Here is a 22244-nt window from a genome sequence, read left to right as displayed (position 1 = left end):
ATGTAAAGAAAAGTGTATAAGTAACTTGAGGAGGAGGTCGGTAATGTATATATCCGCTAGATGGCGCTAAAATTAAGTTAGTAGAATAAATTGGATTTGTGATACAATATAGCTCAGATTCAAAATCTATACAGGCAAGGATAAATGTAGTGCATCCGTTTCTCCCAGGATTATAAGTAATTCATTAATAAGATAATTTAATTACTATTGAAATTAATTATTTTTTTTTTTAATTTTTAATACCGAAAATTTTAATTAAATATACAATTTTCAAATATTTTAATTCCGAAAATCTTAACTAAACATCATTTTCAAATTTCTAATCCCAATTACCGTTTCGAAAAATCAAAAATTCTTTTTTAATTCCCAAAATGGGACACAAAATAAAAAATTAAAAAAAAAATATTTTTGAATTAAGAAACATATATATTTGTTACTCCAAATTTGAAATTAAAAATTTTTACATCCATTTTTAATTTTAATTTCCAAAAATAAATTCCCAATTTAAAAAAATCACGACCCTAGTTGCGTCTGATGGCACTGATAGCATTCGCCTTGAAAAATAAGAAAAAGAGATTTCTTTCTCACCCTTATATGTTAAATATTGACAATAGCATAAATTTATAAATCCCTCCCTGCACATGAATCACCCCTTACTTCAATTACGGTAGACACAACTTGAGTATGAGATCTATAATAAAAATTGTTGCAGAGTGAGACTTGAAATGTTAGCTTTTCGCAGTATTAACTACGGTGAAACCACTTATTATCTAATTCAATGGCACTCTTTTGCCTACATAATCAATTTATGACCTTCAAACCTTTGTTGTAATATAACCTACTTATGTCATTAGTTAAAACAAATCTTTGCATTAACAATGCCTTTCATAATTTCACTTTATGTATATATGTATGTATGTCGGTAGGTACGTGTGTATATATGGTATATAAATAAATGCATATTTACAAATATGTGCATGGTACCTAAACAAAAGTGGCGTTAACCATCAGGTAAGTTGGCGCGTAATGCGACTAATATTAAACAATAGTTACAGCCGAAGTCTAGATAACTCACAACGTGAAATTTGAACGAATTGATTCTGCTGTTACAAATATGTTCAAAAATGATCAGAATGCTGTCTGCTGCAGCGTCTCTAAAGAGGACTTTTTCAGCAATCTCGCCTGCGAGGAATCCGAACTTTCGCTAATGCGATGAGTAAATAACGGTGACATTACACTATAACCATCCGGTGTGGTTGCCTGAAAATCATCCAAACTGAATGTTTTATTATGTATCGTATTATTATTGTTGTTGTTATTGTTCGAACGTGGTGTTGGAGACACATCTAATGTATAGCTGACAGGAATTTCTAGGTTCGCATTTACGACTGATTCAGTGCTACCGATTAAATCATTAGAGTCTACAAAATGGTTCGTGACATTGGTTTGCGGTAAAATATCCAGCGTTGAGTCACACCTGAACGGTGAGCATTTCCGTGATTTGGGTAAAAGTTCCACTTCATCACTTTCGATTTCGGGCATTTCCACCGAAGCGCTCGGCACATCTAGACATGGCGTCAATAAGCGTGGATAATTCGAAATATGATCGATAATCTCTGAAGCAGTTGGACGCTTTTTGGGCTCATGACTCCAACAGGCTTTGAGCAGACCTTCTAATTGTGGCTTCGCACCCGTCGGTATTTGCAAAGTTTTGCCACTTTTAATATATTCAAAAGCCTGATTATTAGTTAAGCTTTGATATGGATAAGAACCGAAGGTGATTATCTCGTAGAGCACAACACCAAACGCCCAAACATCTGAGGCAGGCGTGAACATACCGAAAGTTAGAGATTCCGGCGCCATCCAGCGTACAGGCAACATGCCTTTTCGATTGAAACGATAGTAGTCGCTCTCGTATGTGGAGCGCGCCATACCGAAATCGCCGAGTTTGACGACACGCTGCGCATTCACTAGACAATTGCGACAAGCCACATCGCGGTGTACATACTTTTCGCTGGCGAGGTAGGCGAGTCCACGCGCCACATCCATGGCATACATGGTTAAACGTTTCGAGGAGACATCCGAGTCTTCGGTCACCTTTCCCTTTAGCAAATGTCGGCGCGCCAGCAAGTATGTTTTCAAATCGCCGTAAAGCATGAACTCCATGATGGTGTAAATTGGTTCAGTTTGCAGACAAACACCCAAGAGTGTGACTATGTTATTGTGATTTAAACGTTTCATGGCCTCTGCTTCGGATAAGAAATCCAAACGATCTTCTGTGGAGGCGCCAGCTTTTAGCGTTTTGACTGCCACTGCCGTCCAACCACTGGCACCAATCTGTGCCTCACCACCATACACCATGCCGAACGCACCTTTACCCAAGCGTCGATTAAGCACCACATTCTCTTTCGGCACTTCCCATTTATCAAGCGTGTTGCTCTTATTACGCGACGGTGACAGCAAGTCAATACCGAAATTTTTCATTATTTTCGCTGACCGCTTCAGTTTCTTGTCGTAACGTTTCTTCCAGAAGAAAAAAGAGGTAAGCGATACAATTGCCACAAATAAAAGACACACTACAGCCGTGAACGTAAAGGCTGCGCTCTCACAATCCTTATTGAGTAATTTCGCTAGCAGCGCAAAGCTACAGTCGTATGTCCCATCGCTTGGTCGCTGACCACCGCTTTCCAGCCACGTCACTTTAGCTTCGTTCAACTGCAAGCGGCCACCATTGGTACGCATAAGATTGCCCTCACCTACAATACGTGGATTAAATTTGCCAACATAATGAAATTGTGTATTGCGCCATTGCACGATGTCTAAATCGGTGATGCGCGAACCGCCTTGGCCGAACTGCACACGGCCAGAGAGTCCCGTGAAATTTGTCTGCCAAATGAGCTGTACCAAACGCGTGACCACACTTTTACTACGCAAATTATTTACCGCGTCTTCGTTCTCTGTCAGCAACTTTGCCACTGCGTAGGCGTAAGCCCAAACGGCATCATACGCGTAACCGGTGTAATTCGAGAGTACATCATTCGTTTGGGAATGTGTATGCAACCATTCTCGTACGGTTATATTTTCCTGCATGGTATCATTAAGATCGCCAAAAGGTGTGTGCATTATGCTGAAATGACCTTCTATAGCCTAGCGAAAAACAGTTATATTAACTATTATATTCTTCAAATATACTACACATGTCCTTACCTTATTTAACTGCTCTTTTGTACAGTTGTGATTACCAGCCAAAGTGCTCCAGTCTTTAGATATCCATGAGGGCAAGAACCAAACATAGCCATCGTACGCTGTCATCTATGGAGGCAGATTCAAATTTTTATTAAATGTTAATAATACGAATAACATAATCATACACCCCGTCAAGAAAGTATGGGGAATTTATACATAAAACGAAACTTTTTCAATCATCATCCAAATTTATTTTATCGCGTTCAAAGTAACATCCATTTGAAGCGATTCACATGTGCCAACGCCTCTTCCAATCGTCAAAACATATTTTATAGGCACTTTCCGTGATGGCATTCAGCTCTCGCGTCGAATTTGTTTTGATGTCTTCAATTGAGTCGAAGCGTGTTCCCAGTGGATATTTCAGTGTGGAGAAAGGTAAAAGTCACAGGGGGCCAATGATATTTGTTAAGTGTTTGGCCAAAATTTAACACAAATACTTGACTTAAATTTCGAAAATTCGACAAACACTGCTGAGGCATCATAATTAAGGACAGTTGTAACAACCTAGGAAAAAAATTTACTTATCTTCCATATAAGCGGGAGATGAGAGGGGGAAATGAAGAATCCCCGATTTCTTGACAGGGGGTAGATGACAAAGATGGATCCAATCTTCCGAGTGGTCCATGCCGGCGTCCCCTCGCCCAAAAAAGGGCAGCCGATTTGAAGTTGCACCACGACAACGCCCCGGCTCACACCGCCTAACCAAGGCCGGCATCCCAACACTTTCCCAGCCGCCCTACAACCCAGATGTGCCCCCCGGACTTTTTTGTTGCCTTGCCTAAAAAGGCCGATGGAAGGCGAGAATTTTGAGACGACAGTGGGGATAGAATAGAATAAAATAGAAACACGAACAAAATGTCTAACCAGATTTTAATTTTTGGAATTTGTTCAAGTCGTTTTGTCGATACGTGAAATTCAACTATAGGAGTTTTCTGGAGCTACAAAGGAATTGTTTTTATCAGTCCAAGTATACCAAAAATACTCCTTTCAAAAATTAAAGGATAAAGTCATTAAAAAACCTTGACTAAATATGACTCCGAAGCTTCAATTTTATCGAATACTGTCTCTGATAATAGCTTATAGACACTGCAATGAAGTTTTCTATTTCGTAGTTTGTTAATCTTCAGGCAAAACAATAACACTTTAGTTCATAAAAGTTGTCGAAGACAAAGCATGACACTGGCTTTGCTCCGCAAGGTAAGATCAGTAGTATAAAATTAAGTTAAAATCAGAAGAAGTGTTCCATCGGAAACTCCACTAAGATATTTTAGGCTATCTAAGAACTAAGTATATATTTTTCGTATATGTAGCAACTTACACCTAAATTATAGGCCTCACAAAGCGCCAGCTCGGCATTCCTACTATGTATATCCGCAATAATGATCTTAGCGTGCTTTTCTTTTAGATCCAATAAATGCTAAAATTAAATATTTTAATGATGAAAATTATTATTTCACAATCAATTTAAGTGGAATTCAACTCACTTTGTTCATTTCCGAAGCCTTCACATCACTTAGGAACTTCTTATTGATAATCAATTCCAAATTTTGTTGTTTCATAGCTGCCTCCATATGCGATATATACTCGGTATACTTTTGTCCATCCTCCGTAAGTGCGGCAACACGCTTCCAACCCAAAAATTTCATTAGCTCGACATACACGTCCTCATATTGACGATTTGAACCGATCGTACGAAAGAAGTACGGATAAGCACGACGATCGGTAAATGTGGCGCCCTCCGCCGAGTACGATATCACCGCCATATTGGTATGCTTCGATATGCCCGCTATTGGTTCGACGGTTTCACTACAAGCTGGACCCAGCACACCCAAGACACGCGGCTCGGAAAAATAATGTATAAATATTTTCATAACCTCGTCCGCTTTACACTGACCGTCGTGAGTTTTCGCATCGATATTGTAATTCTTAAGTAAACCACTATGATTTACAGCTTTAACTGCCTGTCTAACGGTTTTTTCAAGATTCTGATGACCACGACTGAAGTCCGTTAACGGAAATATGCCACCGATATATAATGTAATTGGCGACTTAGTGCTAATCCATTGCGTGTATGTATCACCGTTTGACTTTAGCCAATCGCATGCCACTTTATTGTAGACATCCTCAATACTCGTATCGGTGCTATGCCAATGTGGACTCAGCTGTAGCAACTGAAGCATGTGATCGGATATTTGAAATTCGCGTAAAGCCGACACCAAGCGCCCGTCGGTCAGACTTTGCTCATAGTACTTGAGTACCGGTGTGAGCTCATATTTGCACGCGGTTAAATGTAATACGGACAAGTCTTCACAACGCGGCAACGTGATTTGGTAGAACTCAATTTCGCCATCGATTACAATGGATGGCGTCCAGTGCACCACAATAAAGCGTTTATGACGCAATTCAGCGTTAAGCTTGTCCTGATATTTGCCATGTAGTTGCCGCAGCTTTTCGCGAAAATCCGCACCCAACCAGAGCACATTGACGAAACTGTTGGTACTGGCTATATGATGCATGACGAAGGCCGTGTCAGGCTTGTGCTCGGCCAACAGTGTGACACATGTTCTTCCCACGCAATTTGGGCTTATGTATTCCTCGTAGCTATTAAAATTTTATACTTACTACTTGGATATATTTGGAACACGAGTATGCGAGTCGTGATATGTATTTTACTCACTTTTTACCCACACGCATTTCATCTAGTATCTCTGCCGGTATTACGTAACGTCCATAATCGCCATGTGTTTGGTTGAGAAATATGCTGTAGTGTAGACTGTATGCGGCCAACTCTAATGGCATATCGACCTGCGTTTTCGGCACAAACCAACCGAAGCGTCCTGGTGTTATTGATATGCCAGCCTCCAAAACTGTATCAGGCACTATAGATCGCACCACTGCTGGCATCCAAACAGCTACGTTGATCATTGTCATAATCCCATCAGGCAAGTATCTGCAAGAAAAAGGAACATTTATGATTTGGAAAATCCTTTTTGCAGGTTTGAGGTTACGAGTTTTTTGAAATAAAATAACAGCCAACGACCCTTGGATATCAAGGAACTCATGTACAAAGCTTCATGACGGCATCTCAATTACTATTCAAGGTAAAGCTTGTACATCCACTTTTAGTTTTTTTTTTTTTTGAAAATTACAACCAATCAATTAATGGATTTTTTTTGTGTTTTTTCATTTACCTCAACTGATCAAATATGTTGCGATAATTGATCTCTTCAAATTGATAGACAGACGCATTAACTGTATTTACGAGCGGCACTAGTGAGACATTACGATAATGAAGTTTCTCACGCAAAACGATGGCGAAAATGCGACTCATTACTTGATGTAAGGCGCGATCCGAAACTTGCAGGCCAATTGAATCTTCTCGTACATTTGGTAAATTTGGTACTGGTTCTGTAAATAGAAGAACGAATATTTAAACGCAGGACAATAATTATAACAAACCTGATATGGAGAATCACTACACTACTCTCTACTTAAAATATGGTTCCTGAAAAGTAGAATTTACACATAGAACCTTTGGTCATATCTCAGTGGGTAATGAGGGTTTGGTAGGCTCCGACTACAAGCTCCCACTTTTCAATTGGAAAAGAAGATTCAAAATGAACTAAGAGATGGTTGGTGTAGAGTCATAACACCTGCGCATAGCACATTAAACATTTACACGGATGGATCGAAAATGGAGAACGGATTTAGTGCGGGAATATACTGTCCGAAACTAGAAAAAAACAGTTGCCTGATCACTGCACTAAAAAAGCTTTTGCTATTGAGAAAGCCGCGGAGACGGCCTCTAATGAATGAGCAGACAACTCCAGGGTTTACCATCTACCTATACATTGAAGTCGTAATCTAGTTTCACATATCGGCCAAACGTGTCTTGGGAAACAAGACAGCAGTGAAAAGTGTCGCCAGGAAGAAGCGACTTCACTTCTACTAAGTGCCAGATCACATCGCTAGAAGTGAGATAGTGGAAGAGATTGCAAAGAGTTGTGTACGGCTGTCGTCTAGAAACGTGACTGACATTGGTAAATGCATAAATTGTCTATTATACGATTTATACGGGAGAATGGCGATCAAATGATCTACCAGGATGCAAAACCGCAAAAGTCATGTGCACAGCGGAGGATCAGAATCGCACAGAAATACTCTTGATAGAAACGACTATAGGAGCATGGGCTGACAGATCGAAAAGACTGCAGAAAATGTCAAGAGCGTACCAACAGACAAACAATGAAGCATATCTTTTGCATTTGTCCTGCTTTACAAGACAACGCTTCAAACATGCCTCACGGTAAGAGACACTGAAGAGGTATCGTTAGTGAGGCCGCAAAACCTATTGAAATACGCGTCAAACGCTGGCATGTTGAAAGAGGACTACTTCTCATGAACTACAGAAAGGCACTATATCAGGCATCGCTAAAGAACAAAACTGGTCTATGTGTGGATTATTAGCCGACCAGATAGTGCACAATGTTTCTAAACTCAACTAAAATAACTTAAAAGTAGTAAGATCTGCCTGCATATATAAGTAAATGTATTAATTATAAATATATTAGTATCGAACTGTAAATCTAATTTTCAACATTACCGTCATTCGTGAAACATTTGTAATCAAAGTTATGTGGATATTTCTTTTTGTATGATGTGCTTGCCAACTCTTCTGTAGACATCATCCCTTCACATGCTGCTATTTGGCCGAATAAGAGCACAAAAGCAGCAAACCAATAAAGTTGAAGAGTTGGCCGCAGTGTTCGCAACGAAATACGCTGCATATTTGAGCCGAGATTCAGTCTTAAGTTTTGGTAAATTAAATGCTTAGAATCGGCAGTCGTAGTACCGCTTTCTCTTCAACCTTTGCGCATACGTGATTTCCTCGCCGTACTCCTGGTCAAAGTGTTTATTTCATTCCATTTGTTTCGTCAATATTTTAGTATCTTTTTATTGTCTTTTTCAAATTTTCGTTCGATTGATATTTGCACATACATAAGTGTCAAATTTTTTTCTCGCAATTTTGTTTTGCAAGCACACTAACTAATTTAATTTTTATCCGATTTTTATATCAGTGGAGGAATGGCAGCCGTTCGTTTTTTTTTTCTTATTTACTTCACATTAAAATATTTATGAATATCGATTCCGGATGCAATCGAATTGCTAATTAATGTCTTCTATAAGTCTGTATACTTTTGTTTACTGAAAATGAAGAATTGAAAAAGAAGAATGGTTAATATATTGTAAAGAGTTTAAATAGACTAAGTATATTTTAAGACAAGAAAAAACAAGTAAGTAGGGCTAAGTTCGGGTGCAACCGAACATTTTATACTCTTGCAACTTGCAAAAATCAAAACCAGGGAAATACTTTAAGGTGTTAAACGAATCATATAGAGTGAAGTCAGCCGGATGTTCGAAAATCCTGATATTAGTTGTATAGGGGCTAGGGCAAGTTTTCCCTGAAATTTATCTATTTTAGGCAGATATCTTTCTGCCGTCCTGTTATTACTAAAACTCGCTCTCTCATTTTTATTGGGGTAACTCACATATTGACCGCTATATGCGGTACAAAGTAACCACGAAGTTCGAAAATCTTTATGTTAGGTATATGGGGGCTAAGGTATTTTGTCGATTCAACCCATTTTTGACATACAGACATACCATTATAAGAGAAGGATTATTCCCTAATTTCAGTTGTATATATATCACACATTGACCGACATTTTCAATCAAACGTCAACTATAGGTACCGGCGTCTAAATATTCGGTACCTAGGGGCTTGAACAGTTTTGATTGAATTTAAACAATTTTTGATCTTAGTGTGGCACATACATACCAAGGACATTATTCGTGCAAAATTTTATCCCGTTATATTAATTGCTTCGTGATTTCCTTACTGGGAACTGAACGAATCAAGTGCAATTTAAAATAGGGTTATATGGAAAGTAGGCGTGTTTATTGTTCGTTTTCGCAACATGACATAGAAATATGAAAATAATAATACATGCCTAATTTTGTCGAAATCGATCAATCGGATCGCGAGATATGGGATTTCACCAAAAAGTAGGCGGTGCCACGCCCGTCATCCAATTTTTAACCCGGTCCCTATAAAACCTTTTTATACCTTCCCGGCGGCAAATTTGTATGTCTCTGGCGCATTTAGTTATTGATTTATCACGCTTTTAGTAGTTTTAAACAGTACCATTATATGGTATGGTTTTCATCCGATTTCGCCCATTTTTACATTATAGGTAGGAGTTCCTTAATTGGTCGTCATCAAAAGGTCGGCTACGCTAGCTAGGTCATGTTGTCCGAATGGACGAAAACACTCCAGCTCTGAAAATATTCGACGCAATACCCGCCGGAGGAAGCAGAGGAAGAGGAAGACCTCCACTCCGTTGGAAGGACCTAGCTTCGCTTGGAATATCCAATTGACGCCACGTAGCGAAAGGAAGAAACGACTGGCGCGCTGTTGTTAACTCGGCTATAATCGCGTAAGCGGTGTCTACGCCAATAAAGAAGAAGAAGAAGAATAAGGTAGGAATTCTTATAATATTCGTGCTGAGCGAATTTGGTTGTTGTAGCATTTGTGGATTAGGAGATATACATATACTATTAACCAAATATGCCAAATGTGAGTATCACCTATACCTATCTCGATTAGTTTTAGGTGATATGTACAACCGTTAGATGAACGAAACTATGTTACTCTGTAGCAACTGGTTGCAAGAGTATAATAAGATATTCGACTATACTTCGTTTGTATTAAGGTAAACTGAGTTTATTTGAACAATCAGTTGTATGGAAGCTATGCATTCGTTCGATTTTATTGTATTTTCTTGTCAACTTTCTGTTAATCGTAAGTAAAAACCTTGCAAATAACTGCTTAATTGAAAGATCTTCTTTTCGAGGAATCGATCTTTTCCAATCCTCAAAATAGTTGTTAAAGTCTTATTTCGGAATAGCATTCTATGCGCTGAGCGATTCACGTTTAATGCCTTCAATTGATTCGAACGGTTTCCACGGCGCGGCGTTTGAGTTTGCTGAATAGCCAGAAGTCACAAGGAGCTAAGTCAGGTGAATACGGTAATTGCGGCACGATATTGGTTGACAATTTGGCGAAAAACTCACAAAGAGTCAATGCAGTATGCGACGATGCATTTTTTTGGTGCACGGCTTTTTACGCGTAAACGACGCATTAGACTCAAGTAGTATTCCTTGTTGACAGTTTGGCCGGTTGGAAGGAATTCGGAGTGCACCACACCTCGATAATCGAATAAAACTGTCAACATAACCTTAAATTTTGACCTGCTTTGATGTATTTTTTTTTTCAATCGGCTTAAATTCAAGACTCATTGCCGGTAACAATACTTTTCATGACATCCTGGTAGTCGGAAAGCATTGTTTTACAAACGTTAACGCGACGCTGTTTTTCAAAAAAATTTAGTGAATTAGGAGCCAATCATGTTTTCACTTTTCTTAGATCCATATGATTTTTCCAAATGGTTTTCACTCATCCTTCCGATATTCTAACGATGCCGATAAGTTCTACTTGTATGACTGTAAATCGACGATTCTCATGCACTAATTCCTTATTCCGTGGTTCGTCGTCAATGCGTTCTCAAGCCTGTTTGTATAATTTGTACTAACCAAAAACACTTGCTGGCAAAAAAAAAAAATATTTCGACGAATTTGTTTTCGCACAAAATTTAAACCGCCTTAGTCTTACTATTTTTTGCCCACAGTACTACGGTGACATTGAAGTAGTTCAGCGAATCAAGAGACAGCACCTGCGCTGGCTAGGTCATGTCGTCCGGATGGAAGAGAACACTCCAGCCTTGAAGGTTTTCGAAGCAGAGGAAGATCTCCACTCCGTTGGAGATATCAGGTAGAGAAGGACCTGACTGCACTTGGTACCTGGAATTGGCGCCAAATTACGAAAAGAAGATGGGTAAGTTTAGTCATAAAATATTTAAATTGAACATGTTTTAAATTAGTTACAAATTAATATAAAAACTCAACCAATAGAAAAATCGTTTGGAGGAGAATTCACCATCATCAGAAATTTAAAAGTTGCTTAAAATTTGTTGAACATTTTTCGGGTAGCTGTCACATACATCCACAAAAATAGAATTGTTTAATAAAACTAAATGAATTTTTGTTTTGAATATTTTGTCTTATTTTTTTGATATAAATATCTGAATATAAATTAATTTAGCAGATATTTAATATCTAACTAGTAAATACATTTAGAAAACGAAGTAAATTAAAATATTCATGCTCCACCCTTATCGCTCATTCCATGAACGCTAGCACAAATCTTCGCAACCCAAAGGGAATTTTTTTATTTCAATATCTGCAAATATCCATATTTATTACCCCAAGTATACATTACTTTTTTTACACTGCATTACTTCACTTACATAGATATCAGAACAGCAACACATTCATTGATAGCCCACACTGAGTTGAGAATATTGTCATTACGAATATTATTAATCTTAGTGTTTCAGTTACATAACCTCACTTGATTGATAAGTGCGATTACTGAATTCAATTCATTGATCAAATTCGTTTGAATTCGATTATTTATATGTAAACATTTTACAAATCACTAGTAATAAAACAGCAAAATGCAACAATGTAAACCAAGAGATAACAGTAAATACGAATTGTAGCATTTAAATCACTGATAAATATCATAAATTATCAGGTTGCGCTATTGAAATACACAAATATTCATGAAAATTGCCAAAATTGATTGTAAAGAGACAGTTGAGTTTGAGAAGAGCCTAATAGTTATAGTTAGTGTAGGTCTCATCTACTTTTCCAGCCACTTTTTTATTGACGAATAGAATTTTTTGTTGTAAGTGTAAGTTTAGTAAATAAAGTCCACATTTGTATAAGAATTGTGCGAAAATTGCAGGAGCAGTGGGCCAAGTTTTGAGAATCTTTCGAGAATTTCTTCTGCAGTGACTTCAAAGTCATAATGCGTGTGCAGCAACGATCAATCCACATATCTTGAAGCATGTTCGTCCTCAGCCATGTTTTTATGCGACGAAGTGTCGAAAAAGAGCGTTCAGAGTTCGCATTCGTCACAGGAAATGTGCAGAATATGCGAAGAAAACTATAAATTATGGGGAATAGGTCTACATCGCAGTTTTTCAACGTCTTCAATGCAGTAGTCGGTAACTTGTTCTCTTTTGACTTTTGCTTCCAATGGCAATGTCAGTGATCAAGTTCACCTTTGAAATTGAATCGTCACATGACGTTGTCATTATCCAAAAGGCCTTAGAATCTATCTATCAAGCAGTCAATAAGATTTTCCATTCCTTTGGTTTTCAAAGTACATACTTTTTCTGGAAGCAGCCAACTCAGTTAAAATAAACAACAGAGGAATGTACACTGAGGCCCTGTAGTACTCTTCGCAAGTACTAACGCAGAAATTTTCGCGTTTTGCAGAATTCTTGCTTTTTCTTCGTCAACTTTCCGTTTTGCCGCCATTTTGTCCATTTCCCCCCTCTGAATCCGCCACTGAAAAAGGGCATAAATACTTGATACTAGTAATCTGATCAATTTCTGTCATCCTATTTGAAGATGATCCACCTATCACACTATTCATTGTTTTTCTCTCGAAATTTCGATAATTATGTAACTGAGTGAGTATAGACATCAAAGTGACACTGGGGTCTATAGAAATGAAAGTAAGTACCATACTGTATTATGCTAAAAAGCATGTTATTTCTCCACTTATTTTCGAATAAAACAGCGTCGAAGTGCAGTGTTTGCATTAAATTCTTTTTGTTTTTAAAAATGTTGCATAGAAAAATATTTTTGTGTTCAAAACAACGTGTTGTAATTTAATAGCGGACTTATATAAGGCCACTCACTCTGGTTATGGCATTATATATTTTAAGCGCCTTTAATGGCATCGAGCAGAGAAAAGGCAAGAGTCGCGTGCTTTTTTCGCTGAGCCATTACTTTTATGCAGCACTGTATGTTTTCCTGTATCGAATAACAAAAGTTCATTGTTGCACTTAAATGTCAGTGGAAAATGCCAATGCCGCTTTTTGGTTGAAAACAAAATATTTTTAAAGAAAAGTCGCGTGGATGGCAAAATTGTTGTCAACAAGTTTTATTACTTTATTCAATAAAGCTTTGTCTAATTGAGCTTAGGTGTGCATAATTCTCTTTGAGCTTGAACTCTTTTATAAAACCGGTATAGAATATTGACCCTTATAAATAAACAAAATATGAATTTAATTGCGAGTTGAAAGACATTTTGAACCATCTAACAAGATCTTCTTACACAGCTGATGTTAGAAGTAAGATTCAAATATACTAGTTCTTAATTGTTATTTTAAAAAATCTATCTTTCTGTTAAGGTTTTTTTTAACTACATACTGATTACTGTATTAAAGACCGAAATCGAGATCGAGTCATATGTACTTTTTCATAAAAAATTAACTAGTTTGAAATCTCTAATGTTTCGAAAAATATGTAAAATCTCTCGAGGAACTGATTATGGCTATTTTTGTTTAATTTCCAAATCACAAGTGTTTAAATTTGAAACATGAAGAAAACACTCGAATTTTTAGCATTGTCTTCGAAAACAATTAGACTTTACCATTGTTGTACTCTCGTTATCGGTAGAATGGGGACGGGTCGGTGCTCCCGCATCCTCCTGTGCTCTACTACTGGATAGCTAGGTCTCACGGCTTCTTGGTCAACGCTGGGCCAGCATTGGTACCTGCGCGGTCGCAAAAGCCTTCTGGCCCAATATTGATAGCAGGAGATCTAATGATCTCTTTGACCTCAGTAAGGCCAGCCTCTCGTTAGTGATGGGCTCTTGACGGGCCACTGCCCTATTAGCAAACATGCTGTAAGACTGAAACTTCCTTCTTGACTGCCCCGCTTTCGGGAGATCAAGACTCAGACACTTGGAGCGCATACCTTCAGACTTCCCACGGAACTGGCGGGCGTAGAAATTAAGTGCCTTTGTAAATTTGTATTGGCTACGAAGCGTTTCGCCGATTTTTAAGTCCCAACATGGGAGTTTTATTTTTAATGCTTCACAAAGGACTACATCTAGTCCACGTGCGATCTATGATCAGCCATCTAACCTAACCTAACCTACCATTTACCACACCAAAAAATGCAAAAGAATATTCTTGAGAATTTGTTGACAATTTTCAAGAAATTTCATAATGCTATCATAAATAATCGGAATAATCGCTTGGCTAGCAAAAAAAAAAATCGCAAAACGGCTGATATAAATATGTAAGATTTAACAAGCAAGGAAGGGCTTCATGAGAAGGTATTTGCAAAGTTTGATCAATTTTCAAGAAATTTCATATGGCTTAGTTATACTTTCTTCCGTAAAATTTAGTAATTTTAGTGACAGGTGGGCCCGTTAGATTTCATCTCTACTCGTCACCCTGATCACTTTGGTATATATAACCCTATATCTGACTCTTTTAGTCAAGTTACAGCTTGCACGGACGGACGGACAGACAGACATCAGATTTCATCTCTACTCGTCACCCTGATCACTTTGGTATATATAACCCTATATCTGACTCTTTTAGTTTTAGGACTGACAAACAACCGTTATGTGAACAATACTATAATACTCTCCTTAGCAACTTTATTGCGAGAGTATAAAAAGTAATAATAGTTTTAGCGCCAGCTTACATTTTATCACAAATGGACCGATTATTATTGGTAAAAAGAAGGATCCTTAGATTCTATATATGTTTGCTAGCAAATGTATAAATCGATTTCGGCCATTGGACTGCTATATACATACAGTACTTTGTGAAAACAGATAAAAATTATGTATTTTATATTAACTCTTAACAAACCGCCTTGAGCTTAGCATAAATCTGCTAAGTGTTTTTTTTAATTTCTACTAATTAACCCGGATGTCTTAAAGTATGGAATTCGAGGAGTTTTAGACCTGATCTAACATTCGAGACATCAGCCTTGTACATAGTTTCCTGTAATATCCCTGAGCTAAATACCAATAAATTATAATATCGAACTTCTTACTAATAATAATGCCGCTCTACTATTAGAGTAGATATTCACCCACTAATTGAGTCTTTGATCCACGGATTCATAACCATTCTTTACCAATAACTCCGCTGGAGCAGTATAAAGCAACCGATGCCTTTCTTACACTTTTCACGATATTGAGTTTTTACGAAAGCTGCCCTGCCACGATGTTAAATTGGTACTTAGTGCATTTAACGCCAGGGTGGGCAAACAAGGTATCTTCGGCATAACGGTCGGTAAATTCAGATGATATAACATCCCCAAAGGGGTTGAGACTGATCGACTTCGCCGGGGCCCAAAATATGGTTCTCTGTAGTATTAGATTTCAACATAGGAAAATTCATTAAGCTACCTAGCTGTCTCCGGATCGAAAAGCCACTAACCAGATCGATAAGGATAAGGAACAGACGTTCCATTGCCTGACCATAAAGAAGTTCGGTGCCAATCCAGTCTTGCTAAAATGAATGGCGATTGCTTACAAAGCTGAGATAAACTTGTGTTAGCTCATATAGGGTATTCAAGAAGTTTCTTTCAACTATAAGAGCTACTTCCTCAAGCTATTTCAGAAGATAATTGATAACTATAATCCGTTTCGCCACGATAGTGTCATCGCAGTATGTCTTAGGATTCATGGAAATCTTATAAAATTTCTCGCAAACCTGTTGCAAAAATAACAAATAATGGGGAAAGCATATTTTGAAGTAAAACAGTTTTTGTAATTCTATTTCTGAACCCGACTAATGCGCATATCTTGTAGATAAGATAATTAAATACTACAAATTTATGTGAGCGCGCACAAGATTTTTGATCAGCAGTATGCATTTATATATACATATATATAAATGCATATGAAAGTATTTATGCACGTGTATGTAAATATATGCAAATAAGCATATGTACATAGGTGAGTATCTCTAATTCTGCAACCTGCTTTGTCGTCAAATCTACCGAACCAGTAGTTTTTCTGCCAGTTTTGTTTTTTTATTTTTATTTTTGTTGGTATTTTGGCAAAACCCATTAAACGGGTAGTCAAGCATCAACATCATAAATTTTTATGCAACACGCGAAGATCATTTCTGTCACTTCAAAGTCGTTAATTTAAGTGTATTTAGAAGCTCGAGGCAAAAAAAATTACAAATTAAATAAATTAGCATTGAAACAGTTGTAAGTTTTGGGTTAGCCTACGTGTGCCGAATAAAAAGACATTGTTTTACATTCGGATGTTAATTTAATTACATTTAATTTCCAAATTCCTTGCATAAGTATGCAATCATTTTCGAAAGTTTATATATGTGTACGCTATAGATAAATAAACTAAGTATAAAATAGCTGAGCATCATGCAAATTTTACTTAGATACATCTGTATATCTAAAATGACTTTCTAGGTCAGAATATATTCGTAACTATCTAGTAACATTTCTAATATAATTTCAATGATGTCATCGTGAACAAATTTTACAATAAAATGGAATCCCTTAAATGCTTCGTTGAATAATCCATTTTTTGTCAAGAAATTCCAGTAGTTAACGGATTTCCGATTAGTTTACTGAGGACTGATTATAGATTAAAGATTGTACTAATGTATTATTGAAATATTAAAAGTGAAGGAAATCTAGATTCATGTTCTTCATGGAAAACATTTTTAATTACTTCAAAATAAAATAATACTTAAAAAGGAAAAACGTTAATTGAACTACACCGAAGCTAAAGGCTGAGCCATTTCGATGTTCCCTACTTTTTTAAAGAAAACAGAAACTTCAAATTTAATGGGGAACGTTTATTATTATTCTAAGGGACATTCTTTGGCTTTTATCCCCGTTGAATCCAAGTTCCGATGACTCGTTTGAACATTTCGACTGGTAACTGGCGATTGACACGCGTGATGTAGAGACCGACCGATTAATCGACCTTGGTATTGGCTTCGGCCAGTATCGGCCACAAAATTCAGCATCGGCATCGGCATCGGCCGTATTTGGCCGATTCTTGGCCGATTCTTTGCACTGATTTCGAATGCCATTCCATGTTTAAATTTTGTCTTTTTTAACTATTTTAAAGTTTAAAATATTAGTTCATGTGACGTCCCCTGTAATAAACTTATTCCATGCATCGTTCTCATTATTCCGCTATAATTAGATATCTAAGTTTTCAATTGAGTTTGAGCTTTAATTCGTTGTTGAACTTTTTTGCAGATTTTGGTAAGTAACAGATTTTAGTTTTGTTTGAAAGTATTTTAAAATAGAGTTTTGTATAGGAGAAATGGTGCGTCCAAATCCTATTTGGAAATTTTTTGAAAGAAATGTTAGTACAGCCAAGTGCAACACCTGCCAAAAGACAATTTCATTAGGAAATTCCAGAAAAAAACAACAGACGACGGTAAATATAAAAAAACATTTGCAAATTGTTCATCAAGAGCAGTGGGTATTGTATGAAAATGAACAAACAAGTTTTAACGCTTCCAACAAGAAGCAAAAGGAAGATGAGCCAAGTTGCAGCTACATTCAGGAAACCATACCAAATCTGTTGAGGAAAAAAAATGAATCGTTTTACCCAGATGACCATCTTATACGCGAAAAGCGCAAATCGATAAGTCAATCATGGACATGATCATTGTCGACATGCTGCCCTATAATATAGTAGAAGGCTTTTAGAAGGTTAAATATAGCAGTTCAAAATAATGTAAGCAGATATCGTTTAAAAAGTGGAAAGTTTTTTCGTACAACATTAATGCCGCAAACATATGACAAAGTCAAAGAAAAAGTAGTTCAGCTTGTTGCATCAGCCAAATGGCTAAGCTTCACGACAGATATATGGAGTAATTCCACGAAGACGTGTTCTTTGCTAAGTTTCACAGCTCATTTTGTTCAAGGGCCACGTAGGCTAAATGTTATTTTAGCAGCTAGCGTATTAGATAAAGATCATACAGCAGAAAATATAATAGCTGGATTAAACAATATACTCGAAGAATATAATATTACAACGAAAATCCATATTGCTGTATTAGGAAAAGTCAAGTGGTTAGGATGCTGCGCACATACGTTACAACTAGTGATTCAAGATAGTATTTTAAAAATGGCGAACATTAAAGAATTAAATCAGAAATGTCGTAAAATTGTGGGCCATTTCAAAAGAAGTGAACAGGCGGCTTGTCGATATTTAAAACAGTTTCAGGACACCATTGGTTTGCCAAAGCATACCTTAATCTAGGACATTGTTTGCAGGTGGAACAGCACATATATGATGTTAAATCGTCCATATGAACAGAAAGCTGCCATTAACCTATACATTGCCGAGCGAGGTTTGGTAGATTTTCTAACAGCAGAATGGGATACCGTTTGCAATCTAATTTCATTTCTAAAGCCTTTTTATCAGTTGACTCTACAAGTGCGTCTGTAATAATTCCGTTAATTGCAATGTTGCAAAAAAAGCTAGATCATTCTGATGATGATGAGGCAGAAATTTCAATGCTAAAAGATAAGTTAGCAGCCTCTTTACTACGACGATTTGGGTTTATTAAGACAAATCCTGAGTTGCTTGTTTCTACAGTTCTTGATCCTCGCTTTAAAACCAAATATTTCTCAATTGAAGAAATTTATAGGTGCAATACGATAAATATTGGCACCAAAGTTCGCATGTGTTACTTAAAGAAATTGCCCAAAAAGATTTAACTGCACCTGCAACAAGCGTTGCAAGTGAACAGTTGTTTAGTGCTGCAGGACAGCTTTATAGCGATAGGCGTACCAACTTGCTTGGAGAAAACGCAAATAAACTTCTTTTTCTACATTATAACATAAAATTATTTAATTTTGATTATTAAATGTCCATATACATATAGTGACTCTCACCTCTGTTCTTACATATGAACTGAATTTTTTTTTTATGTTAACTTAAGTATTGTTCTAATCAATCATCATTATTTCAAAATATATGGTTACTAGATATTAAAGAATTGAAAAAACATATACTAAATATGTGAATGTAGTCAGCAGAAGTTACTACTATGAGTACAAATATACCCAAATTTATATTTATGTTTTACAAAATAAGAAAACCACTGTGTATTAATAAGTTAATATGTTTTTGGATAAATAAAAATAAATTTGATTTTGTGATGTTATTTGTTTACTAAATACATATCCTTATGAATTAATATTCAGGTATTTTTTTATGGAATTAGAATCGGCATCGGCATCGGCATCGGCCGATTCTTTGCTTTCTGGCCGATTAATCGGCATCGGCATGGGCTAAAAATTTGGTTTCGGTCCGTCACTAGCGTGATGTTTTGCTCCAAGGCTTAAATCGCAGTTGGATTATCTGCATAGACTTTAGTCTTTACATATTACCACAAGAAAAAGTCGAACGGTGTCATATCACATGATCTTGATGGCCAATCGGCTGGTCCAAAACGTGAAATTATCTGTTCACCGAAGAGTTCTCTCAATAAATCCATTGATTGATGCGATGTGTGGAAAGCGGCGCCGTTCTGTTGAAACCAAATGTCGCCAAGATCACGAGCTTCGATTTCAGGCATCAAATAGTCGGTTATCATGTCGTGATAACGCTCGCCATTGATGGTTACGTTCTCACCGGGCATCATTTTTGAAGAAATATGGACCGATGATATCGCCGGCCCACAAACTACACCAAAACGTTGTTTATTTTTGTCGGCCGGCTTTAGTTCTTGCCCAAGCTGTATTTTGTACGCTTTCAATTTAAGATATCGATGAAGAATGGTCCAAGTCGCTCCATATGTCAGTCCAAGTCGCTGCGAACGACTCTGAGCTTCGGTTGCTATATTTTCTTCACTGCGTGCTAGAAGTGGTCTATTCCGCCGAATTTTATCTAATAACGAATGCTGGGTCTCAACATGGGTGATGATGTTGCGAATAGTACGCTTAGTACGCCGATTATGTTGACCATAAGTAGAGCGAAGCACGCAAAACACACTATTTACAGAACGTGTTCAGGCATAAGTCATTCCATGATGAAAGGTCAAACAATACTGAAAAAAAATGATACGTCAACTTGACTTGATTTTCGTCATTCAGTTTGTATGATAGTTATATGCTACAGTGATCCGATCTGCAAAACGTGTTCAAGGATTATACCGTTGCTCTGGATAAAAATCCATGTCAAATATCGTTAAGTTCGTATGGCAACTATACGCTATAGTGGCCCGATATCAGCGGTTCCGACAAATAAGCAGCTTCTTGTAAATAAAAGGACGAGTGAAAAACTCCAGATCGATATCTCAAAAACTGACGGACTACTTCATACAAACAAACAAGCAGACGGACATACCTAAATCTACTCAGCTCTTCACACTGTTTATTTACATATATGCGTATAGCTTTTGCAGTCTCCGACATTTTCTTCTGGCAGTTACAAACTTCACGCCAAACTTTATATGCCCACTGTATCCCTAATATATTTTCAATAGTTTTCCCTTTTTGCGTTCTATTTCAATAGGAACGCAGATGTAGATACGCTCGTAAATAAAATTTAATATTTTGTTTATTTTTATCACCAATTCTTTTTATCATTTATTTTTATTTTATGCTGCAGACGTTTCGCTATCACGGCTTGTGGTTAGAGTTTCAGTGGTTCTGCTTATTTCGTTCGTGATAATTTTGTTTATGAAAGCATTTGATTTTGTAACAACGCAAAAAATAAAATAAAAATCGGAAATTCTTATGAAACTGTTAGATTTTATTTTAAACGAAATTTGAGTAGATAGACATATATGCTAATATAAAATATGCAAAATAAGGGCGTGTGTGAGAAAGGATTGGTAATATTCTACATTAATGCAGATCGATTTTGCAAAGCATGTAAAATTGTTTGATTATTATTAATTGACAGCTATTAGGTGAAGATTTCATTTTTGGTTGATAGTTGTCAAATGGGAACATTAAAGCCATATAAAGCTATTAAAAGTTTTATTCAAAATTTTTTATATATTTTTGTTTTAATCTAAACATTTCGTTTCTATTAGCACATTAGCACCTTCCAGAAAATTAAATTGAATTATTATAATATTTAAAATTTTATATTTCCTATCGATTTTATTAAATAAAAACTTTTAAGCAGCCGTTCTGACATATTATATATTCAACTACAAACCTTTTTAAAGTTCAAGGATTATTAAATTGAAGAATAAAATAATCACTAATTTTTTTATATACTTTTTTTTTATTGCGTTTTGAGTGCACATAAATTGGGTCAGGTAATAACTTTCACAAAACTTTTATAGATCACTAGAGGCACTCTAACTTACTCAAGTATTCACAAGTTGTACGAGGGTAATTCATTAAATCTCAACGTGTTTAAAATATCCTGCTAGTAACTAGGCGTGGCGACTAAATTTGAGAGACACAGAACTATAAAAGGTTTCAGAACAATTTCACGAGTACTAAAAACATGTAAACAGAAATATATGGGAGAATTCAGTATATACCGATATCGATTATATTAAAAAAATATCAGAACTGAAGAAATTTTGTAATTTTCTAAGGCGTTAAAGAAAGTGTGCACCGGTTAATAAAATTTTTAGCACGATATTATCTTATAAGATTTGTGAATACGCAACAATATAAATATGATTTAACATTGGAGTGATACTTTTTAGGAATTCAGAAAGCATTTGAAACTCGATATGTGGTCGACAGCATAATCAGAGCAATGGTAACAATTATGTGCTCTTTTTACCTTAAAAAAGCTCAGTTGCGAGAATAATGTGGTCCATGTAATTTTGGCAATTTTTTTCTATGGTAGATTGTTGAGACATGAGTCATGTGTGGTCGGGACCATGATTGTATTTCAACTTGGTAACCTTATAAAATGTGGTATGAAAACATTACGTTAAGAGATTTAAGGGATTATAGGAGTATAGAAGAGATTTCAATCAGTCGTTATTCAGTCGTTCCACTTCCAGATCTCT

The 22244-nt window shown here is 36.6% G+C and overlaps 1 protein-coding gene across 3 annotated transcripts in view; it reads right to left on the bottom strand.

Moving 5' to 3' along the window:
* Window positions 1-471: 471 nt before the first annotated feature.
* LOC120768986 overlaps window positions 472-22244 on the bottom strand; it is a 56271-nt gene continuing 34498 nt past the window's right edge. For all 3 annotated transcript variants that reach the window (XM_040095817.1, XM_040095818.1, XM_040095816.1), the window contains exons 4-10: window positions 7850-8451; window positions 6438-6654; window positions 5924-6196; window positions 4731-5847; window positions 4565-4663; window positions 3208-3312; window positions 472-3147 (exon numbers count right to left, since the gene is read on the bottom strand). In XM_040095817.1, coding sequence (XP_039951751.1) covers window positions 1129-3147; window positions 3208-3312; window positions 4565-4663; window positions 4731-5847; window positions 5924-6196; window positions 6438-6654; window positions 7850-8033 — 4014 coding nt within the window. In that variant the 5' untranslated portion in view covers window positions 8034-8451 and the 3' untranslated portion in view covers window positions 472-1128. The remainder of the gene's footprint in view (window positions 3148-3207; window positions 3313-4564; window positions 4664-4730; window positions 5848-5923; window positions 6197-6437; window positions 6655-7849; window positions 8452-22244) is intronic.

This window comes from Bactrocera tryoni, chromosome 2 (genome assembly GCF_016617805.1).
Source record: "Bactrocera tryoni isolate S06 chromosome 2, CSIRO_BtryS06_freeze2, whole genome shotgun sequence".
In the NCBI taxonomy this organism is placed as follows: Eukaryota; Metazoa; Arthropoda; class Insecta; order Diptera; family Tephritidae; genus Bactrocera; species Bactrocera tryoni.
This window is presented reverse-complemented; position numbering and strand designations above follow the sequence as displayed.